Genomic DNA, 26,602 nt, shown 5'->3' with positions numbered 1-26,602 from the left:
GGTTTATGGAATTAAATACAGTGCCCTATCAGACTCATACAGAAAGACTAAGCCAGAGTTGACTTTCTTTCCACTGCTCCCTAGTGTTCAGGCCTTTGATTTTGAACCTTTAATATGATACTTTTGTGCCGTAGCTGGAAAGATTTTGCGCTTTAAAATGTTTGTTTGTAAACCACCTCTGGTGTGGTGGACCACAGGTCTGTGCTGTGCCTATAGGAAATCTGTAATAAAAATAGCAATTTGAGTAAGCTACCTCAGATGATTCAAAAACAATTTAGCTTTTGTTTCCTTTTGTGATTTCACACTGGACTTACATAATCACTGTAATTCAATATTATATTTTTAAGTTTAATTACAGGAATGTTTCCTGTTGTTTTCAGTAGGTTCCCCTTTAGTGTCTACTAAGCCAGAGATAGCCAAACACACAGTTAATGATGGAGATGTCAGCATAGAATCTCAAACAAAAAAAGAAACATTTCTTTGTGTGAATAATCTGGAGATTTGAAAGTATTGGTTATCTTTAAATAACAATAATGTCTGCTGCACTTTTATTTTAACTTAGGTTGCAGGCATGCAAATGGAGCCATAGCCTGCCCTTCACTTTGGCTGGGATTGGGTGGAACTATCCAGAATTGAGCTGCTGCTACCCCACAGCCTAGAACAGGAGGAGAGAGATGGGCTCCTCCAGAGGACCAGCTGCCTTCTGCTAAGGGGCATCTTTCCTTGAAGGAGATTCCCTCCTTTTAGTCTTGAAGGACTTGTAAATTGGTCATGTTAGTTCAAATGGACCCAATACAGCTCTACTGCCAAAACATGGGAATTTGCCTTTCCACTGCAAAACTGAAATGGGCCTTAGAAAACTCTGCTGATAACTTTTATAATTTTCTCATTGCCAATGGAGCCAAGGGCTTTGGAGTCCTTTTCTGCAGCTGAAAAAAAAAAGAAATCATACTTAAGTAAAATACTATTACCAGACTCTAGCAAAATAACAAAGAATTGGTAGCAATTCAGAAACCAACATTCTTATTTGTATGAGATGTGAGGCTCTCTGAAGTGACCCTTGTACAGTCAGTACCAGTAAGGGGCCAGCCCAGGGCACAGGCAGATGTCACTGTTCCCTGTGGGACACCCACTGGTGGCCACAGGACAGGTGAGCAGCACTGTGCCCTCCCCATCCCAGCTCTGACACTGGGGCTGGATCTCACCCTGTAATTTGTAAAATTGATCCTGCTAAAAGCAAACAGAAAGGAGGGGAGTGGTGTGAGCTCAGCCAGGAGGAATGGTCCAAGCACAGCACAGGAATTCCTGGGCTTTGATCTCCTGCCAGCACTGTGTCCCAGCTCCTGGGGAAGCTGCTGAAGAAACAGATTTTGAAAGTGTGGCCTTCCTCCAAGGCTCTGGGTTCCCTTCCCAAAAATGTGGCCTTCCAGTTTTGCATCCACAAACTACAGATAAGGCTGTAACAACCAGGGCAGCAGAACAAAGCAAGCACTGTTTAGGCTTCCTGCTCCTCTCTTTGGATAACCAAAAGCAGCTCAGAAGTGACAGCCCAAGGTTCTGAAAAGCCATGCTCTGTACACAGACATCTCTATTTCAGCTCCTCATTAGGGGCTTTGTTTATTTCTTGATTTTGTTCAGGCATTTTATCTTGTCCTTGGAAGTGTTGCTAGCTGAGTTTCACTATCTGAAGAACAGGAATTTGCTGAGTGTTCAGTCCTGCAAAACAGCTTGAGGGAGTCCTGTACCCCTCTGGCTTCTTGTTTATCCACTCACTGTTCATCTGGCCCCTAAAAAACTCTCATTTATTAGTTTTTATTAGGGTTTTTTCCCTTTAGGCCTTCAAGCTGTTGCACAACAGGTTGGTCTCTCATCAGGTTATGTCAAATCACTCAGTTACATCACTGGACTTCCATTAGCCACTAAACATAAAGAAGTCAGGGTCAGAATATTTCTGAAAGCTTATCTGTTCCACCGAAGATAACACAATTTATAACTTTGTCTCAAGGTTAGGGTGAAAATTATTTGGATGCTGGAGTCAAGGCCTCACAGAGGTAGCTAATAGCAGCAATGTCCATCTTGGAACCACTCTGTTTGCCACCTGGGTAGACAAATCTGCCCTGGAATCAAACCTCTGGATGCCACTGTCTCTTACAAGTCCTCTGACCTCTTGGCAACTTGGCCTGTCCACAATAATTCAGTAGTACATACCAAGAATCTTCCCATATCCAAAAAGAAGACTGTGAAACAGAACTCCTTTTGCTCTTTAGAACATATCAGAGCCAAGAGAAAGAGCATTTAGATTTTTTTCCTTGAGTAAGTTATTTCTGCAAAGCCACTGAAAAACCCAGTCTCTGAGCAGAACAGGGGAACGGGCAATGACCCAGCTCCTCCTGCCCCTGCCAGTCCCTCCTCCCCCTCCTGCCAGGGCTAAAACATTTTATTTAGATTGGGAGATACGGCAGGAACAGTGTGTCTGATGCTTGTTGGGCTGCAGTAGAGAACACAGGCATTTTGCTTCTGAACTATAGTTGTAAAAGTTTGCAAGTAATGGAGAAAAATATTTGTATTTTATGAAGTCTGTTTACAAAATGTAGGAAAGAGCAAAGATACTGCCATGCATTGGAGTATGGATGTTTTTTCCCTTTCCAAATGTATTTAAGGAACTTAAAAAACAAAACAAAACAAAAAAAACCAAGCAAAAAAACCCTAACAATCTGTCAGCAGGATGCTTTGTGAGAAAGCCCCATGGGTTGCTGGCAGGAAGGGCAGAGGGACTTCTCAGGCTCCAGGCAGCCCCTGCCAGGGATGCTGAGCTCCCAGGGGGTGCAGTGGTTCCTGACCCATGCAGGGCTCTCAGGCACCTCTTCAGTTCAGTTGCCTTCCATTCCTCACTATCTTTATCTCCTTTATTTATTTTTTTCTAAAATGTTGAGAAAAGTAGATATCATTCCAATCATAAAATATAGCACCACTCAAGTGAACTTATCCCAAAAATCTCAAAATGTGAGACTATCCCATCAGAGTAAAATTTCAACCATTTAATTACTGACAAGAAATCAATTTCTTTTCTTTCGCTAAATATGTTTAAAATCTCTAAGCTGTCCAAGTGGGACGTGGAAATAATTTCCTCTCAGATGACAAACAACAGGTGAAATTCCACCCCCTCCATTCACTTTAGACTTGACCTAGAGCTGATAGGAAACAATGAGAATCTTTCCATTAACTTAAATGCATTTTATGTCAGACCCATTAAATAACAGCTTATTTCACTTCATTGATTAGGATGTCAAAAATGAGGTATTGAGTGAGTACAGATGGCAGACACACTCACAGAGCAAAAATCCAATGGTGGGAATCAAGAAGGTGTATAAAATTGAAACCTTCTGCATGTCAATGTCAAACATTGACTAAAGGGGGTCTACTTTGCCTGTGGGAAGGGATTTAAACATGGAACTGGTTTATTTTGTCTTTGGTAAAAGTGTGAACATTTTCCACTTACTTCTGAAAAAAAAAAAATATTGTACCAAAGAGCAATAATTGACCAAAGAGCAATAATTTATTCTGGATAGGTAATATATTGCTTAAAAATCATCAAAAGCCTCTGCTTTTGGAGGCTTAGCATGGATGCCAAAATTCAACATTTGCAAGAGGGCAATTAATGTTTTGTTTTGTTTTCCCAAGAGTGGGATGCAGCTGATGGTGATGCTTTACTTTGCATGTCACATTAGTGAGATCCATCAGTGCAACCAAAGAATCAGGTGGGAGTTTCAGTCTCCAAGGATTTGCTGGGACACTGAAATGAAACATTGTTATAACACAGAATAATTTATTCTCTGTTGCAGACTTCCTAAATGCAGGCTACAACACAGAATCTCATGACTTGGAATTCTGTTATCCCTTTGGTTGAAGAAACTGAACAGTGATTTTTCAGGGATTCTTAACAGAAGAGTCCGGATGGAATGCTTAGCTCTCAAGGTTGTCCTGATTTGGCCTGATGTATAAAATTCTCTTTATAAGTGAATTTTACCTTTATATGGCCTTTTAATAAACTAAATTACCTACAGATTTCTGATGGAGGAACCAAAGCACATTCCAAGGGCTGTCTTGCCCCTCAGCTATAACCAGCAAGTGGAAATCCTTCATCAGACTCTTTATGATACAATTATTAAATGTCCTCCTGACATCTATGATTTCTAAACAAGCCTTAAATTCTGGTACCTTTGTGACTAAAGCTTCCCAAAGGAAATACTGCAGGATCAATATCTGAAAAGAGGCTATTTGTGTATTTTTTGAAGTAAAAGTTCTCTGCAGTCATTAGAGGAGTTGATTCATCTGATGACTCAGAACTTGTGCAGCTGTCCAAGACCAGTCTGGGGACTGAAAAGTGCTGCTTTTCTTTTCTGAAAATGTGATCTTGTCTTGTGATCTTGTCTCCTTTCATCACCTTCTTCATTGAAAGAAAGAGTTGAATAAGTTACATGCAACAAGGAGGAATTTGATTTTTCACTGCAACAAAGTTTTCTCTGTAACGAATCAGTGAAATTCATTTGAGGAACAAGTGAAACCCTATGAACCCCCATTTGCTAATCAAAACAGGGAAAATGTATCACAGTTTTTGAAACAGTCTCAGCCTTAGAAGATGTGCACCAAGTATGCCATGGGATCATAGCAACTTTCAAAGAAATACCTTTTCATATTTTCTTTTGTTAGAAAAGCTACTTTAATATCAAATTTGATCTTCTTTGGTTTTCTCCAGATGCATTTTGAAATCTGTGTAATTTACTAGCAGAAACAGGTTTGTCTTCAAATGCAACACATGGCAGGACTATTATTTGGGTCACAGACCAAATGACTGCAAAATAATATTTCTCCATTGTTTTCCTGAGCATGCAATTGAACTTCATTAGTCACAAAGATAATCAAATTATAATTCAATGTTTGTCTCTTGTTTAGGAGCTTAACTTTCATTGTTTTGAAGTCTCAGTGAACAACCAGTATAAGTTTTCTAAACAACTGAAGCTTGCATTTTCTATGGCATATTTAGATTTTGGTCTTATTATAAAATTCCAGACTCACATCAAATTTTAAAATGTTATAATTCAGCCACTGCTTTCAAAGGGTTTCAGTGGCTCAGTTCACAGATTATTACTAGGTAATGTTGCAATCCTGCATAGGTTTAAGGCAAGAGTGCTACAACATCAGCTCATGTTTCACCATTTCCACTTCAAGTTGCTGCAGAGGCCAGGGAGCCAGCCCTTCTTAGGTACCTGTGCCACCCTGAAAAAGTTGTCAAGGCTAGAACTAATTTCCTTGGTGTTCAGAAAGCTATTTATACACCTACCTTCAGTGGGATGACCTTATTAATTAGACTGGAGGAAGGCTGAGGGAGGGAGGGTGGGAGAAGTGCTCATTTCACAAGACCACTGATATGCAGTTCAGTAAGAAATGCTTCTCCTTCACACTGTACTCAGAAGGGGCTGTTAGATAAAGCAGAAATCTGGGTCAGTTTGCAGCAAGAAAAAAAAAAAAAAAAAAGCTGTATCCATGCTGACCCTCATCCTGGGTCAGATCCAGAGAGAAACACTTGGCAGGGCAGCTCTGATGCTGTCTCTTTGGGCATGCTAATAAAGCCCAAACCCTTCTCTGAAGGGCTCGGGGTTGATTTGCCCACATGATCTGTCCTGCAGGGACAGGTTTAAGGACAGGCCATGAGGGAGCACATCCTCGGGCTCCCCACAGCCCTTCCCACAGCTTACACTGTGCTTGATCTTACCTCACCTGTTAGCTACTGCTGTCTTGGTCTTACAGTCCACATTGCTGCAAAACTGATTTTCATATTATAAACTTAAAGAGGAAATAGAATTCCCTTCAAAAATTGCACCAGTAAGTTATGTTTTACCATCCAACGAGGTCTTTTTAGAATGTACTTCTGCCATAGCCTCACACATGGCTGAATGAGCTCTCAGTTACAACCACGCTCACTTGAGAATTTGTTGTGTGAGGAAGAGAAAGAGCTTTACCTCTGAAGTTTCTAAACAAAGCCTCAGTGAAACCAACACCTTCCTCCATTAGCATGTACACCCCTAAGAGAGGAAGGCTAGATCCTCATATCCTGTTTGTTAGGAAGTCAAAAGACAGAAGGGTATTTTTCTCCACCCTTATTTACCAGAAATGCTTGATTTATTCTCCCATGTAGAGTGGGGGTGGAGAGGAGTTTCACCTGTCAGACTTGTTTCCCGTGCTGCTCACCCTGCCTCCCCACAGCCTGTTGCCTCCCAGCTCATCCTTCATCACTGGCAACTCCAAAATGTAAGTACCTGGGCACGTGAGCCATGGCTTGTGCACCCATACATCCATTTTGGCAGCTGTAGAGCTGCTTACAAATGTTTGCTTCTCTGTTATCTGCTGAACAAATCAGGAGACTCGTTATGGTACAGGTTTAGAGTAAGAACTTGGTTGTGCCAAAGGGCTAGAAGAAACGCAGCTTCTGTGTGAGGTGTTTGGTTTTATTCATATAACCTCCTGATAGAATTTTACTCACTGCTGACATCTTGTCTGGCATTTAAAATTTCATCTTTAGTGGGGGAAAGAAAGTTTCCAGTGAGTCCTTCCTATTTGTTTGATAAATCTGTGAACCCAAGACAATTTTGCAATGCTGAAGGACTTGTAGGTCTTTTCCAACCAAAATGATTCTATGATCATATTCTATGATACATCTACAGATCCTACTTCTGTGCCTCATAGTTCTATAAAAGCATTTGATGTCTGATTCAGAAATTGGCCATGTCTGTGGATTTAATACTCATAAAGAGCCCAGGTGTACAAACTCCTCCATCCCTTGACACAGAAATAAAAAGGGCAAACCACAGAGGTCATGTACTCATTGACTACACTACTAAAACTGCAAAAATTGCAATTACTAACAGATTTGCTATGCAAACACCTTCCATTAGGTGTCAAATGGGTGTCCACAAGTTACAATCTGGGATTGTCTGGTTTCTTTTTGTTAATCCATCCTACAGATACCTCACAGCCCTGATCAGAACTGCATTCTCTTTGCCCAGTAAAAAAATAATAAGTTGAATGTCTTATTAACAAGCCCTTGGCTGCTCTTTTTTCAGCTCATTGCTACTTCTTCCAAATACACCATGTTGTAGTGGCCCACTGTAGAGATGCATCCAGTAAGGAAAATTATTCTTCTATCCTCTTATAACCCTGACTCATCTATTAAAATACATTTCTGGCCGAGCTCAATATGACATATTTCTAGTTTTAAGAACACTTTTAATGAAATGGACATTGGGCATTTGGTTTGCTTGGTTGTTTTTGTTTTTTCTTTCATGCTTCATAAATAAGAGCAATCAAACTAATAAGGTTTTTGCTTCGTTAATTTTCTATGCGTAATGCCCATTTTAGGATTGGCCCACAATAAGGGATTTATTTTATTGTTATTTTTTTAGGCATTCTGATTCATTAGATCATAAAAAGCAATTACAGAGGTGAGTTCAACAAGAGTCACTAGTACTAAAAATATGTTTATTGGTCAGGACTGCTTTACCTATGCTGAGTAATGCACTGGTATTCTTAAGAGACACAGACATTCAGTTCAAAATATTCCAGTCCCTTCACTGCTGTCATGATGGTTGGTGGTCTTCTTAACCTCATTCCTCTCAGTCAAGCTTTGTGATTTCCATGTGACTTTTTAAAACTGTATCTTGAATTTGTAAATCTTCAATGCTGCAGCAACAGAAGAAAGCTACACCAATTGTTGTTTTAAAAATCTCCACAGAACAAAGGTGGAAAACCAGGTTTAGAAAACTATGAGGAGAAAAAATGCTTTGTGACATTTGCTGGAGCAGCAGCTCTCCTTTCCAGCAACAAACTCTACCTCTCACATTAAGCAAAGCTGAGCACCTGCCTGTTTGCAGTGATCCTCATGGCATCCCCTCTTGGAGACCAAAATTTGTGATTTGTACCAGAAGACCTTTTTCTATCCTGAAACTGGAGGACCTGAGGGGCAAGTCTTGTCATGGAAGTTTACAAAGCCGTCACTATCTCATTATTTGCTTGCTCCTGGCATGGAAGAAGTGTTAGTAAAAGGGACTGAGAACCATGAAAAGTCAGATTTAGACTGACAGCCAGCAAGTCATGATGCTCATGCTTCCTTCTGATGCCTGTGGTGAAGGGGATTCTCTGGCAGAGGTGACACGTTCTGCTGGGCAGATGACTTAAGAACCATGACAGCAGCAGTCAGCAGATCCCATCTGTCTCAGGCCTGCCATAACAGATGTTGATGCTGGTGGTTTGCTTTGGTGTGCCTATATTAATTGCTTTTGCTGAGGGCTGGAACTGTTCAAAATCCTAAGGTAAACAAGATTTTAGATTAGAAGACAGCTTGAATTGAACTTGATGTTCATGCTAGACTTTCTATTATACAAGGTAATACCACACTCATCCTATGGAAACATGGTTGACAGTCTCTTCATTCATGTAAAATAACACTTGCTTGGAAAAGTTTGGTTTGAGTAGATAAGATTATGGCTTACAGCTGGGGGAACTAGGAAGACAGCCAGCTGGGTTATCAGGAGCAGCCCATGGCCATTTAAACCATGGTGTAGAGAGGGGACAACCACTCCCTGCACAGATTTAAGCTCAGCAGACACAGCTCTGGGGAGGAGGCCTTTGCCCTGGGTGCTGTGCCATGGGACAAGCGGGTCAGGACAGAGCCCACCTCTGGAGAGGCTTTTTCGGATGCATGAGTCTAAAAATCAGGCAGGCTGAAATCCCTAAATCCTCGGCTGTCAGCTTATTTGAGTGACCGCTGTAGAAGCGACGGCAATTCATCCACTACCTCCTGTCACTCGGTGCTGTTAAATCGCGGCCCTGGGGCAGCCCCCGCCGTTGTTTTTCAGGCCGACCCTGGAAACCGAGCTCGGCCTGGGCCACCCCCAGGGGAACCCCGCGACCAGGCCGCGGCACCTTCGCCCCGAACCCCCATCTCCCGAGGCAGAGGTGCCCAGGGCTGCGGGCCGCCCCTCGCCAGAACCCGCGGCTTCTCCCTGCCCAGCGGATCCGCCGCTCCAGGCCGCCTCCCGCGCTCTCCCGCCATTGCCGCGGCGGGGGCGGGCGGGCCGGGCCGGGCGGGTGCTGTGGGCGGGCAGGGGCGGAGGGAAGCGCGGGCCGGGCGGGCTGAGAGGAGCTGAGAGGCCGCGTTAAAGCGGCCGCCTGCAGCCGCCCGCTCGGCTCCCGCTCCTCACCGACGGACGGTGCTGGCCGTCGCTGCTCGCCGTGGCGGTTTGCACGCCAATGAGGGCCCGGACTCCGGCCCTCGCCGCCTCAGGAGCCGCCCGCAGCCTCCCGTCCCGACCCCCCTCCCACAGCCCGGCCGGGGCGGGCGGCCCGGACCCATGCGGCGGCTCCAGGAGAAGTTCAGGAGGTGAGGTCGCCCCCTCCCCTGGAAGGGTTCCCCCCAAGCCTCCTCCATCCTCCGGCGGGGCCGAGCCGCCCGTTCCCCCCTGAGGAATGGGACTCTCCGGCTGCTCCTGCGCTCCCCTCATGGCCGGGCGGGCACGCTGGAGCTGAGGGACCGGGCGACCGCGGCGGAGCTCGGGGGTCTGTGGGGGCTGCGGGGCTGGGCTGAAGGTATCGAGGTTTTTCTCCTCACGGTTTCGCCTCTCCCCGCCCCGGCCCTGCTGCCGAGGGCCCGCGGCCCCGCCGGTGTCGGGAGGGGGGAGCAGAGCCGTTCGCCGGGGTGTGATGGGGGCTCGGTATTTCTTTATTAATTTCTTTTCTTTCGACTTTAAATGGGGGAAGGTTCACGCATCCGGCCGTGTGTCACGGCCTCGGCCACGATGCCTCCCCCGGCCCCGGCCGCGCCTCCCGCGGGGCCCGGACCTGTAGCTCCGGAGCTGGGGGCTGCCCGGGCCGGGGGAGGTGGCCCCCGGCTCCTGGCTCCGTGCCCCTCAGCAGATCGCGGTCTCTTTGTTCGCACATCTCCGAGCGGAGAGAAGATGCTGCTCGTGTTCAGGGTGAGGGGGGGGGGGCGGTTGGGTAACTGCGATGGAGCTTCTTGGGTAACCATATCTGTGCGTGGGCTTTAGGTGCTTAATTACTCAAAGTCTACATGAAAAGGCCGGTAACTGTGGAGTGACAGTCTGTATCCCAGATAAGACCGGTTTCTGGCATGGTTTTCCTCCGCGGGCACACCGCTACAGGGCTGCCCTGCTCTCTGCTATCACCGGCTTGCTCAAGAAATCGAAGGCCAAGTACTGAAAGGGAAATAAAATTGAAAGAGAGAGAATGTGGTCAGAGCTGAAGTCTAGCCCACAGCAGGCTGTTAGGTTGGCTGATAGGCTGCCCCTGAGCTTAGAGGTGTTGCAGCACCTGATGAGACTGTTTGCTCCCCACTCTTCACTTGAAATGTCACCTTTTATACTTGACAGAACATCGAGGCATCTTCTGGGATGTCAGTGAGATGAACGGGCACTTTTTTGTCACCTAATCTATGTATGACATCATGCATGTTAAAGGATTCTCTAAAACTGCAGTTTTCTTTTTTTTCTTGTGCTGTAAGTCCATGGACCTTTTACACAGCATATGGTTTTCCTGGTATTTCCAAATAAGCAGTCTGCTTCTGTTACCATCTGAATTATTTCTGTGACTCAGTTATTCAGTGATAGTAAAGATGATGTGAACAGTTACAAGCCACAACTAGGTATTTTCTAGTGTCTAGTCCAAAGGAATATGGCTTTATTTTGAACTAAATGGACTGAATCCACGAGGAGTGAATTTAGTGGTTTCTGTAGAGTTATTCCCATCTTGTTGCAGTTTCTCATATGCTGTTATTTATGGCTTATTGGGTCTAAATGGCCTCCCCGGCTGCTGGAAAGCACTAGAAAAAAATATACAAAAAGGGTAATGTGCTTTTAAGCTGGTAAAAGGAAGTATGAGGCCTTTTGAGCTGAATAAAGGAAATGTACTTCCTGAAAAGACTAAAAAATCCACATCTTTGAAGCTATTATCAGTGCCTGCTGCTTTTACTGATGTTGTACTTAGTGCTTCAAAGAATAATTCATTCAGCAGATGGAAATCAAGAATAAGGCAGAGCTTAAAAGGTGCTTTTCTTTTCTGCAGTTTTGGACATAAGCTTGCTGTAATACCAGACAGATGCCATGCAAATATGTGCAATAGAACTTGGATTTTATATTTTATTTTTCTAAGCTGGGTTTGCATGCAAAGACAAAGCATTGAGAACCCTCTGATTTTCTTCCTCCTTTCTTTCCCAGACATTGTCATATCTGAATTCTGGGGCTGCTATGGAACATGTACCATGTACCCCTTAGACCTGAGCAGGAATTGGAGACCACAGGTCTCTCAGAAAGAATGGCTCAGTCCTTATGTTTAACATTTTAAATGTTTAGAGTGTTTCAAGATCAAAGTTCCAGTAGTGTGAAGGGAGGGCTATGTATTTCTTCTCTCTTGTTTTAAATTGTCATCTGTCTCTCTCAGTACTCCCTTCCTGCTTGTACTGGGAACATGCTCATCAAGGAAAGTTGTTTGTGTGCAGTGAAATGATGAAGCTTAGACTTCCTTGGCCTCAAGTAGTTCTCGAGCTTGAAGAACTCATTGAAATTGTGAAAATTAATTCATAACAGTGCAAAAGTGTTCTGCTCTCATAGCTGGCTACAAGTAGTTATTAGTCTGTTACTTTAGGAAATATCAAATTCTAATATTGAGTGAGTTAATATTGCATACTAGAGGTCTTGGATTGTCATTATCATAAATGGAGAAGTATTTATGCTTTCTTGTAAGATAATGCTGCACATCCCTTGTTTAAATTATTCCAATTTCACTAGAGTTCCTATTAAATAATACATTGGAGATTTCTTAGAGAATCAAAAGGCTTCACTTGCCAATGATTCCTGTAAATCGTGGTCTAGTTCAGTGGGACCTAATCAGACTGCCCTGCTTTTGATAATAACCTTAATGGTTGTTTTATAGAGAGACCTCACTCAGGACTAAATAACATCTGACTGCTTTATATCAAGATTCTACATTTAGAAAGGTGAGATTATATTCCTCACAGTTGTATTTTTCAGAAGAGGCAAACCTGACCTGTAGATAGAAGGAAAAAACAATGTCATTGTGTTGCAGTATTCATGTGGCAGAAAACAAAAAGCATCCATTGTTGGGGATGATGTGGGATTTATTTATTTATCTTTAAAAAGGAACAGAACGGTTTTTGCCTCTAGACTGAATAAGTGAGCAACCAAATTCTTCTTCTGCTTTTATATTGCAGTGTCATACCTATACATAATTACAGGAGTATTTGAGTAGCATTTTTAACAGGATGGTGCCTAAGTAATTTTTCTCTGCCTAAACTCTGGTGGAAGAAATGCCAGTTTCAGCTGTTGTGGGAGTTCAGGAAAGCTTTCTGCTCAATAGCTGTGTTACTAGCAATGTTTGTAGGTTTAAGTTAAATAATCATAATGGCAGCATTTATTAAAAAAAAAAAAGTAAACGTTTGAAATATTCTGTAAGTGTTAAGTTTTCTGAAACCTGATGCTTGTCTGTTTTGCCAGCCTAAAGTTAGCACACAGATGAACGAATATTTGCATCATTCCTGTGCTGGCACAAACAAGGGGGGGAAAAAATCCCAACCCTTTGTGTGGATAACAGAGAAAGAATAGCTTTGTTCATGCCTTTATGTTCTGCTTTTCTTCTAATAACAGTCTTTAAATTAGTGTGAATACGAGGTCCTGGTAATTAATGGACTTCTCTGAAGTGTTCACAATTCCACCTCAAATGTAACTTAACCCCAGGCTCTGGTGTGATTGTCTTAGAAAGATCCAACATCTTTTCTATGAAATAAATGAAAGGGGAGGAAAATTAAAAGTAGTTCTCTAATGGATAATAGGTCTCATTAGCAGACTACCATCAATTATTTATAGATTTTTAGGTGATAGTAACTTGGAGCAATGGAAATGATACAGCTAATACTGACAGTACTGCAGTTTTTAACAGAATATTCACTCCTGTGGATCCATTTGTTTGCTAAAAACATACTCTGAGCCTGTGAAAGAAATTTAATTTTTCTTATATTTTGTATTAGTAATAGTTAAAAATGTTGTTTTTTGGTTTTTTTAAATTGCTGTAATTTGGAGAGAGATCATGATGCTGTTTTATCTATGTCATTAAATTTTCATTTACCAGTTTAGAAAAAACTGTTTTTTTGACTGATTTATGAAGTGATTTTTAAAGAAAGTATCCCAGAAATCTGGAACTACTTACTAGAACTACAAGGTTCTGGTTTGGGTTTGTTGGTTGGTTGGTTTTTTTTTTTTTTGTTCCCTGGTTTGAGATCAGCCCATATTTTAGGGGCGTCACAAAAATAGGATTGATTTTGACTTAAACTAGGACAGACATGGGGGAGGACCAAAGGTTTTCTAACAACTCTTATATATATATATATATATATACACACATATATATATAAATCTAACTAACCAAGCTGCTCTCAGTTCTGCACATACTGTTCTATACTTGCTGTGAACCTGTTTCTGGCTTGTTGGATACCCAGCTAATTGTCAGTGCATAGTTTTGTAATAGTTTGGAGGAAACAGGAATTTATTAGTGCAAAAATCACTTTTATATGATAGCAGGCTGTGCTGGGATAATTTCCATGGCACTGTTGCTAGAGTAGTTCATAACTGATTTGACTGGTTGCATATAAATGTGTGCTGTCTACTACAGGTTTTTATACACAGATTTAATTTGTGTTGTTTCAGAGAAACAACTCAAGTGTTTGTAGGTTCTTGTTTTGTTTTTAGCATAGTTACATGCAGCATTTGTATTGGCAAGTTTTTCTAAAGCCTTCTCAAATTTCATCACACTTGGTTTGAATTACATAGGCTCTGTTTGGTGTGATTGTTTGTTAGGTAATGTTTGAAAATTCTTAGAAACAAAGGTGCAATGTCTGGGGTACACCTCTTGAAATTTTTCTTCTTCAGAGTTAACCATTAGGGTCCCTTTTCATCCCTTGCATAGCTTGGGTCTTGGTTACAGACAGATGGCCTTTGCCTCAAAGAAAATCTGAACCATCTAACACTCCAAACACAAATATTGCTTGCTATAGGAACCCAAAGGTCAATGTTCAAGTTGGTTTATTCCAAGATATTGCAGAACTGGACTATGGTTCTGGTTTCAAGAACTTCTTAAAAGAAGAGTAATCTTTGACAGCTGTGATGAAATCCGTATTTCAAGAGCATTTTGAGTCCATATTATGTAAGTTAAATCAGAAATAGCTCATTCTTTATCTGACCAAACTGCTGGAAAAGATGGATCTGCAAAGTCTTGAATGAAGACAACCCCCCACTGTGCCACGCAGCCAGAGCAATTTATTTAATGTCTGGTTCTGTTAAGAGAACTTGCACGGGAGAACTTAAATACCATTTACTTTTAACATCTCTATACTTAGTTTTTACCACTACTAGGTTGGAGGTATTCCTTCATGACTCTTGAAAGAGTTGGTTTATTAACTTTCCTAAAAATACTTTCTAATTATTCAACAGGTTCATGAACCACCCAGCTCCAGCAAACAGCCGCTACAAACCCACTTGCTATGAACATGCTGCTAACTGCTACACACATGCAGTGAGTACATTTCTTTCCTGTTTTGGTAAATTCTCATGGGTTTGGATGGCTAAATGATGACCTTTGCCTGAGTGTGTTCATATCTACAGCATCTCTGGTTTTGTTACATAGGTTTCAGCTATAACAGTCCAGAAAATGTAAGACCAGTTAGATGGCTGGTCCATGTTCTGAATCTTTAGGAGTTCCAGGTGCTTCCTAAGGTTCCTTTTCACCAAAGGAAATTACAGGTCTTCAGATGGATGTTTTTCTTCTGTGCCATTTGGAGGATGACAGTGGTAAAGGGGATTCAGGCCTGTAGTAATTAGTCTTGCATGGCAGATTTCCCAATGCCTGCTTAGTGTTGTGCAAATCAGGTTCTGGAAGTATAAGAAAGATTTATTTATATTAGAAGTGGAATGCTTCATAAGACTATCACATGGAATGTCATAGTTCTGATACTTAATATCTCTGAACTGATTCTTCAAGAAATCCTGTATTTTGAAAGAGACATTAGTATTGCTGAGAGCCCTACTAAACATCCTACTCTGTCCTTATTTTCCTACCAGATTTGAATAGATGATATGCACAAAATAAGGAAAGCAGTCTCCCCTCCCTTTTTTTCCTTTTTATAGTAATTGGAAGTTTAATTTGCTGTCTGGCACTTCGGAAAGGACTTAATAAAAAAGTGTTTGTTTGTTTTTTAAGATAGCATTTGCCCTTTTCTAAGGCCCTTGTGCTTCTCCTCAATCCCATGTTTAACTCCAAACATCTGAAGTATGTTTGACTTCGTTCTCAGTCTCTTATCACCAGTATGTCTGAGTGAGCTACAAATATGAACTCTGAAGGCAGTGCATGGGACTCCTGAGTTCTAGAAAGAGCTCTGTTCTTAATGAGCTTTCATCTGTGTTTTATAAATAATGAGCATACAGCTCTGTGTTGCTGGTAAAAGCAGAATCACCTTGGTTTACATATAGAAAATCCAACTGAAGCTTACGTGTTTCTAACCTAAGGGTCTCATGTACAACATTATGTAAATATATGCTTATTTGTCTAGAGAATGAAGCAACAATCTCTTAGTTAACACAAATAAGTAGTTTATCTTCCAATCCTTGTACAAATCCTCTTTACTCTGGCCAGAAAGTTAGATTTCAAAATATCTGGCAGAAGTTGCTTCACTCATTAGCAATTCTAGCCTTTTTCTAGTTAAAACCAGGCATGTCCTATTCCTGCCTGTCAGCAGTAGGTTACAGCCATGGTGGTATATCTGTGTTTCTTGATATGCTGCAGTTTCTGGTGAAGCTGTGCAATTACCTTCTGAACAGTCAAGGTACATGCTAAAACCTACCATGAACTGCTAGAAATCTAGGGATATGCAATGTTAATTCAACCTTTGGAAAAAAATTTAGTGTAAGGGATTGTTACTCCTTAAATTATGCAATAAATAACTTCTAATCAAAATGTTAAGCCTAGGATTCTATTCTGGGAAAGCATAGTGGATTATAGAGAAAAGATTGAGGGGGGGATGCTTTCCTCTCCTCTGTGTTAACAGACTGTTTTAACAAATGTTAGAAGGTCAAGTGGTTGAGCCTTTGCTGCTGGATTAAAGTTCTCAGTTAGGCATTGATGTAGTTTCTGCAAAAAAAGAGTTTAATGTTGCAAAAAAAGAGTTTAATGATAATGTTGCATTAGTAATGCTCCTTTGTATGTTTTTTCAAGACTTAAATGATAATTCAGAAAGTAGTCCACTTGTATTTTGTGGGCATGGTTGTACTCCTCAGGAGGTGTCCTGCCTGTCTTTTGATTGGTAGCTCCTTAAAAACCAAACCAAAAAAACAAAATCCCTCAAAACAATTGATAAATGAGGCTACAGAATCCCGTGCACAGCTTTTTGTTATGTTATTTACAAGCTAACTTTGTGGAGCACAGTAAATTGTCTTCAAATTTTCAACTAGTAAGGCTTTTTAAATAATCTTGATATTTTTTAGCTTTAAATAAAGCACTGGCTTGTCTTTAAATACTGGAGACAGGAAGGGCAGCTAAGCAGCTGGATGCAGAGGCTGAGTTTAGAAGAGCAGGAAGGAAACTATGGGAGAAACAGGAGACATAAGAATTTGAGCTGTAAGGTAAACTAAACCTAAGAGTGTGTGACTCTTCCCTTGTGAAACTTTCTAGTGTACATAAGGTTAAACAGAAGAATATTCCCTCTGTTGTGTATAAACCTTGTTATGGGTTGCTTTATACTGCTCTAAAAGTTTCTTCCAAGTGCTTTAAAAAGGAGGAACTATTCTTAAAATAAGCAACAGTCTTTCTATTCCTGTCTTGTCTTGAGCAGTGCGTGGAAAAAGAATAAATACAAATATTTCAAAAATGAGGCTTTGAGCATTTACCAGGCCATTTGAGCATGGAAGATGGGGTTATCAAAATTTTAGAAGGACGTTCCTGTTGAAAATGTTTCCATCATACCTGGCTGATCCTAGCAGTTTCTTTGCTCCCTGTGTTTGCCAGCAGCCTTCCTGCTCCATGGTGCTTGTTCTCTTACCTGAGAACATCATTGAGTAGGAAGATGCTGTACTTGGCTTCAGGACTGCACTCCTGGAGCAGGCAGAGTCCTTCATGGTTTCCTCTAGGGTCACACCTCAGGCTGCCTACTCTGTTCACTTCTCCACTGCGTTAATTTCCCAAGAGGAAGTTTAAGGACCATCTTTATGCTCTTAGTGTTTCCCTCTTGGGGAAAGGCCCATGGTATGGTAACTATAACACCATGATTTGTGCATCAAAGGTCATTGCTACTGCCTGCCTGACGTGCCTAGCCTTGCATCCAAAGAAAATAACACTTTAGCATGAGTATTAAATACAAAAGCAACATTCTAAACAGATTTTAAACCTCTCTATGGGAGTCCTTTTCTACAAAAAATAGAGATAAAATACCCACCAATCCTAAGCATCCCCAAGCAGCTGGAAGACACCAGATACTTTGCTGTAAGTTAGTAACCAGAGTTTAGTTTCCCTGAGGTATGCAAGATCAAGTTAACAGCTCGCTGTTTCAGCATCTCTCTTTGTGCCTTAAGGCTTTTTGCAGTGGCTTTTATTTGTGACAGGGGGGGTTGTGGTAGTTGGTTCCCCAGCACATGTCACGTGGGGGTTGTGCCCAAGTCTCCTCTTAGAGATTCCTGCCAAAGCTATAAATAAATATATTTTAATCATTTTAATCAAACCCCTTCTTGTTGCAAAGGGGTTTGGAACTACATGCTCTTATTTTGTTCTAGCATTTCTCCAGAAAACTTAGTGAAACTGTTGCCTATTCTTTTATTCTGCAAATCTCTCTTCCAGCCCCTTTCTGATTTAGCAATTACTAATGAAGGTGCTAAAATTATTTAATCAGAGCATGAATGTTCTGGGTTGTTCATAGTTCATTAAGTGATGGGTTTGGTGATACTCATTTTGTGATTTTTGGCTAGTTTTATTACTAGGAATGTTGGCAACTTGGAAATGCTGTGTCATTGCTGTAAAATGACACAGCACAATCACACTCATTCTGTTAATTCTGATTTTTTGGCTTCTTTTTTGGTAAATACTCCTTCTTTTAAAGGACTGATTGATTGCTTTTCCATTGGTTTCATTTCTCTAGAGATGATTGGTTTTTCTTTTTTTTCTTTTTCTTTTCTTTTTTTTTTAATTGAACTTGGGAAAATCTGTTGGGTTTTTGCTGAGTCGAGTGTTGTATTTCTTTTTTAAAGATGGATGTTGCATAATGAAGTCCATTGTATGGTATGTTATCTGGTAGGGCATTGGTATCTTAAAAACTTTTACCAAGTTGGCTGGCACAGCAGGGCATCACTTCTGGATTCTTTCTTTAGCTATTTTTGGTCTGAGAAAGGGTAATAAAACATCTCTTGTTTAGTCTAACTGTTCCTGTGATGCATAACAGCCACAGAGGGAAAGTGCTTCAAAATAGAATACTTAGAAAAAAACAATAAATCCTTCTCATGTTAGTATAGCTCTTATAGCACTGTTCCCTGTGAGAAATAGAATCATTCTTCAGAGCCAGGGCAAGGAAGAAAATAGATTTATTCATCTCTTCATCCATGCACTTATTTGTAGCTCTCTTCTTCACTCTAAAGGTGCAAAGAAAGGGGTAGTAAGAGAATTGCTTATTTTCTTTAACCCTGTAATTTTGTATGCACATTACTGGGAAAAATGATAGGCAGCAACCTCTGTCTTGGCCCATTTAGGCTTTATGTGTCACAGCTAACCTTGTAAAATATTTATCCCAGTTTTTCACTAGTTTACTCAAAATATTGATGTGAGAAAAGCAAGTTGTTCTGTGCAATATTTAAAACTACTTTCCATAAAGTTAATCTTCCTTCCTATAAAATGGTCTCAGAGCTCCAGGCAGAATCTCTAGGCAGCTCATGCCTGGGCTTTTAGTAAGGAATTAGTAGGGATTTGCTATTTTACCCAGTACTTGTGTTCATGATACTTGTGGTACATAATCTCTCTGAAACCTTTTCGTTCTCCATCAAGTTTAGTCAAAAACTGAAATTTGCACCAGAAATTGGGAAGGAAACTGATGAATGTGGATACAGCATGACTGCATAGCTTAAAGAAACCTGGCTCAAAACTATTTCTGCAGTAATTCTGCGTCTTCCTGCCTCCTACAAAAACTGAATAAAATGACTGATACATCCAAACAGTTCCTTGCTATCCCAAGGGATTCAGCCACACTTTACTGAATGCCATATTTGGAAAACAGGAGAGACTCCTGAGGAGGAAAAAAAACACTTTAACCTTCCTTGAATTTGGGGACTGTCCAGGGGATGTATATGGAAATCCATGGTTTGTGAGAAATGAGACTGCCAGACTATTTTTGGCCTTGAAGTGCATGAGGTCAACTTCCAGAGTCTCATTACAAAACTCGGAAAGAGTTTTCACCTCTGGTCCAAATGCTGTGGATACAGGACTGCTGTACTTTTCATTTCAATGCTCTGTAGCTTTTGGTGTAAATGTGCTAAATTTTGCCCAAAGGAAGAAAATACAATGGTAATGAAACTACATTTGATGTACTTCAAAAGCCAGACATAAAAGCCAACATTTCTTTTTTAGGGGTGGCTTAACACTCTGACTTTGGCAACTGCTTTTCATATCCCTTCAGTATACTCTGCACTAAGGCTGTGATCAGAACCTCAGTTTCTTCTGGTCCTTGAGGAGATAAAGGACAAAGCCAGTGCTCTGTCTTAGAGCTGCACTCCTAGCTATAAAACCTGTAATACAGAGTTGCCAGATTTGTTTAAACATTACCTGTTGCTAGCTTTATTGTTTAGCATGTGAGACCTGGGTTAAGCTATGAGGACTTGAACATATAAAGCTTATTTACAATTCAAATGAACAAATTAGCATCTTAAGACATACCATAGAGGGTATGGAAATTTCAACTTAATAGACTGACAAAGACTCTGTAGAATTCCATCATGTTGGAAGCAGTGTAGAAATGTCTGAAACAGCGGGTTCTTTCCTTTAAGTACTTGTTGCACATGCTCTTCCCCCCTGTTTTTTTCCTAGTTTGTTTCTTTGTTTGCTTGTTCTTTTGTTTTGGGTTTTGTTTGTTTTTTGTTTTATTTATAGAGACCAAGGCACATGTTGTAGTTTATTCTGAAAAGGAGTGGAGCTTTAAATTTATATGAAGCCTGCAGCCCACTGCTTAGATACTTACTGTGAGCATGCTAATTCCATCATGATGATCTAACAGTGATTGTCTTGGAACATCTAAATTAAAGCTGCTTGAGAGGGAGTTAAGGAAAGAGTAAGGAAAAAGGACTTGGATATGCTGCATGGAAAGAACATAATCTTTGTGCATTAAGAATCTATTAATAAACTTAAGTTTGCAGCTAATTTACTTATGAGATCTAAAACCCACATTCTGCAAAGCATTTGCTTGATTCCCCTATTTTCTGCTTAACTGCATACTTCTATTTTTCTTCTCATTTGGAATTTAAGTTTATCTTGGTCTGTCCTGTGCTCTGACTCTGTGAATAAGAGGTGGATTAATCAAAGCCTAAAGGAAAATAAAAACTTTTTAAAAACACGAAGCAGAGCGCAAAAATAAAACCAGTTAGCAAATTTTTTTGTTTGCCTCATTTTGTGTCATGGCTGAAGAAGCAACAACTTAGTACCATGTAGGAGAAATTTGTCTCCAACAGGTAGAATCTGTGTGTCTGAGACATTGCTGAAGTCTTGATGCTTGTGTGTCAACCTACACCTAGGTGAAACCCTTGCTCCTGGTAGGAGATGCGCGTATTGCCTGTCGGGACACGCTGAGGTTGTATCTGCCCTGCTGTTGTTGTGCTGTGGGTGGTAGCTGGGGGTAAAGACTTAACAATGGCCTTTTGTTTTCTTAGTTCCTCATTGTTCCAGCCATTGTGGGTAGTGCCCTTCTCCACAGACTGTCTGATGATCGCTGGGAAAAGATAACAGCCTGGATGTACGGCGTGGGGCTCTGCGCCCTCTTCATTGTATCCACAGTGTTTCATATCATTTCTTGGAAAAAGAGTCACTTAAGGTAGCACCATAAGACATTTTATTTTCATGTTCTGTGATTTTTTCTGTTGCTCCTCAGTCAAAAACATTTTATTCAAGCCTGGAGTGGTACCTTGTAGTGAGTCATGAAAAAACAGCCTTGATTCTGTTAGAAGAAACAGCAAGCCAAGCTCATAAAGAAGCAAACTTTAATGTCTGCTCCCTTTTTTAAGGAAAATATGTGATTTTCTTAAGCCCTAGTGGCTCTTATTCTGGAAGTTGAGTGGGAAATGTCTGATCTATGTGGATGGTGGATATAATCCCACTGCAGAAATGAGAAAGCTGTCTGGGACTGTGTATATACTTCGAGGAACACAGAGCTTTCCAGCAGAATTATGATACAATACACAGAAAGCAGCAGAAGGCAGAAAGGGAGAAGGGCAGCAGTAGTAAAACTAAGATGTGATACCTCTTCCCCTAAGCTGTTTTTTTGTTTGTTTGTTTGTTTGTTTGTTTTTCATTTTTATTGTCTTGGTGACTTGTTTTCTTTCTAACTAGGACAATGGAGCATTGCTTTCACATGTGTGACAGGATGATGATCTATGTCTTTATTGCAGCATCATATGCACCATGGTAAGAAATCTGAAGCCCAGCTTCAGAGTCAAAGCTTTTTCCAATGTTTATCATTGTGGCTTTCCATAATCTACAGGTATCTCCTTAGATGGAATTCACCACATCCTGCATTGTGAAATGCAATGCAATGTAATATGCTGGGATTTTCTGAACACAAAGTAATGTTAGAAAAGAACAGAAAGTAATTTATTTATATACCACTACCCCGGTTTGAGTCCCTCACATCGATGCAAACACACCTTCTACTTCTCTCTATATAGAATGGCCAAGAGTCTTCTCCCCATCATGCCATCATGCCTCTGGATGTTTATTTTATCAAGCCCTGCTACTTGTGTGTCAGTGTGATCCATGCATTTATCTCATTTCTCTCCTGAAATCTTTCTCCCTCCAGGTTAAATCTCCGCGAGCTTGGGCCTCTTGCCTCTCACATGCGTTGGTTTATCTGGCTGATGGCTGCTGGAGGAACCCTTTATGTATTTCTCTACCATGAAAAGTAAGAATTATTTGCATTTAATTTGAAAATGAAATTAAAAGCTGGGGCTTTCTTGCTTTCTCTTTCTGTCCAGCCTTTCACAAACTGAAGTAAGAGCTTTCAAAGAGTGGAAATAGGTGATGAGGGTGATGCAGACTTGCATCTTCTCAAAAGATAATTGTATTCATCCTGACATAACATGGCTTGAGGCTATATTATTGTCTTTTCTCAAACTGGTGGGAAGGAAGTATCCACCTTTAAAACTTTAACTTTTGCTACAAGAACAGTGAAAGTAGGTCAAGTCTGAAACCAGCTGAAATCATGATTTTTGGATCTTTCTCATTTATGTAGCATTGTGTATGTATTATACAGCAGCATTATATTGTTTAGATATATTGATGCATATTGATTCCTGCTACCTTCTTGGGTTTTTTTGAGATGGGAGTCCTTGAATTACATACCTGAATTACTGAGCCTGTTTTCATTATTTTTCCCCAGGGGAAGACCCAGCTTTCTTGTTTTGAAGTCAAGCTACCAAGGTTCTGTTCAAATAAGAAAATACAAGTTGTCTCAGTGTTTTATTCCCACTTGTACTTAATACAAATAAATGCATCTAGGCACTATTTGGAGATGAGGGTATTACATTCAAGTAGGGTATGCAGAAATAAATACTAACTTTATTTTTGCCTGAAAACACACGTCCTATCTATCTGCATAGAAAGCTAATAGTTTATTGGACCAATGCTAACACAACATTTTCTTTACTGCTGAAAGAAATGACCATACTCTTGTACACCTCCTTAAATGATTCAAATAATTCCTTTTTAGGTACAAGATCGTTGAACTCTTTTTCTACTTAGCAATGGGATTTTCTCCTGCTCTGGTAGTGACATCCATGGTAAGGAATGTGACTATTAACATTGCAAACACAAACTTCCTTTTGTAAGTAGCTTAACTTCTAGTACAGGTCTCTTTCTTCTGAAAATATTTGGAATTATGGTGGACTAAAATTAACATCTCTGTAGAAGAACCAAATATAGTCAGTTATATTTTGGGTCTATTGTTTACCTTCAGTGAAATGCTACCTTGTTTTATTGAATCTGGGCTGCAAGGTCTAGATAAAAGTGCTTAGATTCTGAACTTGACTTCTGAAGACCCTCACTTCTGAAAGGGTATTGGACATAACAATTCAATTCTTTGTATTTCATTAAAACTTATAAAGACATGAAGTACCTTAGCCTGTCAAGGAATGTTTCTAGATCTTGCTGTTTATGAACTTACTTCATGCCCACTTACCACTTGCAAATCAGGAAAGAAGCATTTTCTTCAGGAAAGATGGAATGGACTTCTGATAACATATTGTACTTTGACTATTATTTTTATATAGCTACACATTTAAATGACTTTGAATAAACCATTATGCTGCTGATATAAATCTGATACCTCTAGGAGGTAATGCTGGTCACAGTGTTTACTTGTCCCACTGGATGCTTCATCCAGCCAGAAGAAGCTGCAGTGAACTCACACAGTAACCTGGCTTTTTTTTTTTTCCATCTTTGCTCTGCTGATGAGCATGGAGCAAAACATCAAACCTTAATTCTTGAGTTATCCCACTGTTAAGTCCATAGAGACAATATAGAATATCTATTTCAGAAAGTGCAATATAAATATACTCTTTCTAACTCATCCATCTGTCACATCCAAGATGTTCTGAGCTGACAGCCTGATTTAATTTCTTCGGGAAAACATTTTGTCTTCTAAACAGAAAATACCTTTTCCCTCCTTTACACTTCACCTTTCCTTGTTGATTGGCAGAGCAACACCGATGGACTTCAGGAGGTTGCCTGGGGAGGCTTGATCTATTGTCTGGGTGTGGTGTTCTTCAAGAGTGATGGAGTCATTCCATTTGCCCATGCCATCTGGCACCTCTTCGTGGCCACAGCAGCTGCTGTGCATTACTATGCCATTTGGAAGTACCTTTACAGAAGTCCTGCAGACATCATTCGTCACTTATGATGTACCCACATAAAACAATAAACTGCAGTTGGCCTCTGTAACAGTATTATTTGACTTAAGGCATTCGGGGAAATTGGAAAATTGCACAGAAAAACTGCACTGACTTTGGGTAGTTCTCTGAACACAGTTACTGTGAACTGACTTTGGATGTGTCCTGCAATTGCCTGTGGTATGGCAAGTGCTCTAAATAGCCAAGATACTGTACTGCAGTACCAAGAATCCATTCCATATTAGTAGAACTGGGTACCTGATGTTTACAAAGAAATTTTGTATTCTAATTTAATTTTACAATTTTTAACGATGTGAATTTTTCTAAATTAGTGATTCAAATGGTGAAGTCAGTGCAATAGTGAAAATGTAACTCCTGATTTGAAATTGGTTTCTATCATCTTTCCACTTGTCATTTATTTAACATGAATCACAGACATAATAATCTTTTACCACCCGTTATCTTGGTATAATGTGACTTTTATAGAAACTTTTTGTTTTTTGTAAACTTTAAAAGTACATTTCGTGAACTGAAACACACAGCTGTCATCTATGCAGTTACTCATGTTGCAAAACGTTGCAAGACATGGTTACATTCCACACACTGTGCTGGCAAGCAAACGTTGTACCTCTTCCAAAGCTTCTATTACAGGTGTAATTGTAATAACCACTTTTAAAAACTAAAATATAAATGTGATTCTGCTGAGTTTTAACATGCTAGTATTCTGCTTCTCTATAGTACCACTTAAGCAGCACCTTAATTTGGCATGATGGAAATGAAGTGCTTTAAAAGAAATAATTAATGTGATTTCCTCCTCAAGATTCCCAATTCTACAGCAGCAGTTTGGATGCCAGCTGACTTCCCAAGGGTTGACAATATTAAGGAAGGTGAATTCTAACATCTCCCTACCCAAACCAGATGGTCTTTAAGGTCCCTTCCAACCAAAACCATCCTATGATTTCTCCAGAATAAGTGTATCATATTGATGCTGTAATGTTAGGGCCTGGATTTTCAGAGGGAATTTAAATTGTCCAACAGAATAATTTCCCACCAACTTTGGTTGGTGGTTTCTGTTAGGAAGTCCAGGTGCAGAGCAATTACTTCCTGCATGGAATTCATGGCTCAGCCTTTTGGGGAGGAGAGCCTGAAAATAGTGTCAGTTGTCATTCTGGGACTGAACACAGAATAAACCTGTAGTTGTGTTGCTGTCTTTCTGTACAGGAAACCAGATGTGGTAGCAAGTCATGATTGTAGAACATGTGCATTAAGTGACCAGATGTAGAGTCATTGTAATACTGTTTGTCCTATTATTATATCCTGTCCCACTATATAATGAATGTCTTATATTAAGATTGACTTTATCCTTTTTCTAATTTACTCATCTTTTCATGTCAGTATTCAAAACCAAAACGTGTTGCCTTTTTCAGATTTTGTTCTGGATATTGCCTGTCTGCAAACAATAAGTAGCAAGATGGGGAAGTTTTTCAAGGTACCATTTAATATTGCACCTAGATTTGCCAGTGGGTTGCATATTTTAGAATATATACTTTTGTATATGGAATTTACAAGAGGGACAAACTTTAAATTCAAGGCATTGAAAAAGAATTGCTGCATGGTGTTAGCAGGTGGCTGGAGAAACAGCAGCACTACAGCTGACTGGTTAACTGCCCCAAAAGAGAATAAATGGCACAACAGGGCAGGTAATTCCTAGTACAACAGTCTCACACATCTGGATGCCTCAGTTTTTTAACATTGTGTCTATTTTAATATTTTCCACTTTTTGTGAGTTCATATATTTTGCTTAAATGCAGTACTGTTAAAACCACTGAAATACATATAAAGCTTTTCTGTAGTCAAAAGTGAAACTCTTGCTTGAATATGTTTGTTTTAATTTTAAGTTAATTTTTTCATGGCATTGCTTTTTGGAGTGTTTGCAGTGGTTTATAAAAAAATTTCAATTCGCCAAAAATATTTTGAATTACTGTATTCTTGTCAATATGATATTGAATGTACTAGACTAACAATAAACATTTTGTGCAATTTGGACACTGTGGTACTCATGGTGATGTTTATTTTCCACCCCTTCCAGCCCTGGTGCAGGTGAGTATGGGACTAACACTGCTGCCACTCTTAACCCCAGAGATCCAGAGTTGAACCTAATTCTTGCTCATTCAAGTCATTAAATAAAAATAGTAGGAAATACTACAAAAAAATTGTTCAAAAATGTGTAAATTTTCATTGGTATTGGAAAGTTCCTGCTTTTAATGGCCTGGATCAATTTTCTTTATACCATTCTATGTTGGGGGGGTTGGTTGGTTTTTGTTTGTTTGTTTGTTTCCAACTACATA

The 26,602-nt window shown here is 40.2% G+C and overlaps 1 protein-coding gene across 1 annotated transcript; it reads left to right on the top strand.

Annotated features, from left to right (window-relative positions):
* Positions 1-9,125: 9,125 nt before the first annotated feature.
* On the top strand, positions 9,126-26,300 carry MMD (monocyte to macrophage differentiation associated). The gene is made up of 7 exons (XM_030461834.1): positions 9,126-9,436; positions 14,571-14,652; positions 21,027-21,187; positions 21,703-21,777; positions 22,169-22,270; positions 23,078-23,147; positions 24,065-26,300. Exons 1-7 carry the CDS (start codon positions 9,408-9,410, stop codon positions 24,263-24,265), a joined length of 720 nt encoding a protein of 239 aa, XP_030317694.1. The 5' UTR covers positions 9,126-9,407; the 3' UTR covers positions 24,266-26,300.
* Positions 26,301-26,602: the final 302 nt, after the last annotated feature.

The sequence above is a fragment of the Calypte anna genome, chromosome 18 (assembly GCF_003957555.1).
Source record: "Calypte anna isolate BGI_N300 chromosome 18, bCalAnn1_v1.p, whole genome shotgun sequence".
Taxonomy (NCBI): domain Eukaryota; kingdom Metazoa; phylum Chordata; class Aves; order Apodiformes; family Trochilidae; genus Calypte; species Calypte anna.
Note: the sequence above shows the minus strand (reverse complement) of the source record. Positions and strands in the feature narration are given on the sequence as shown.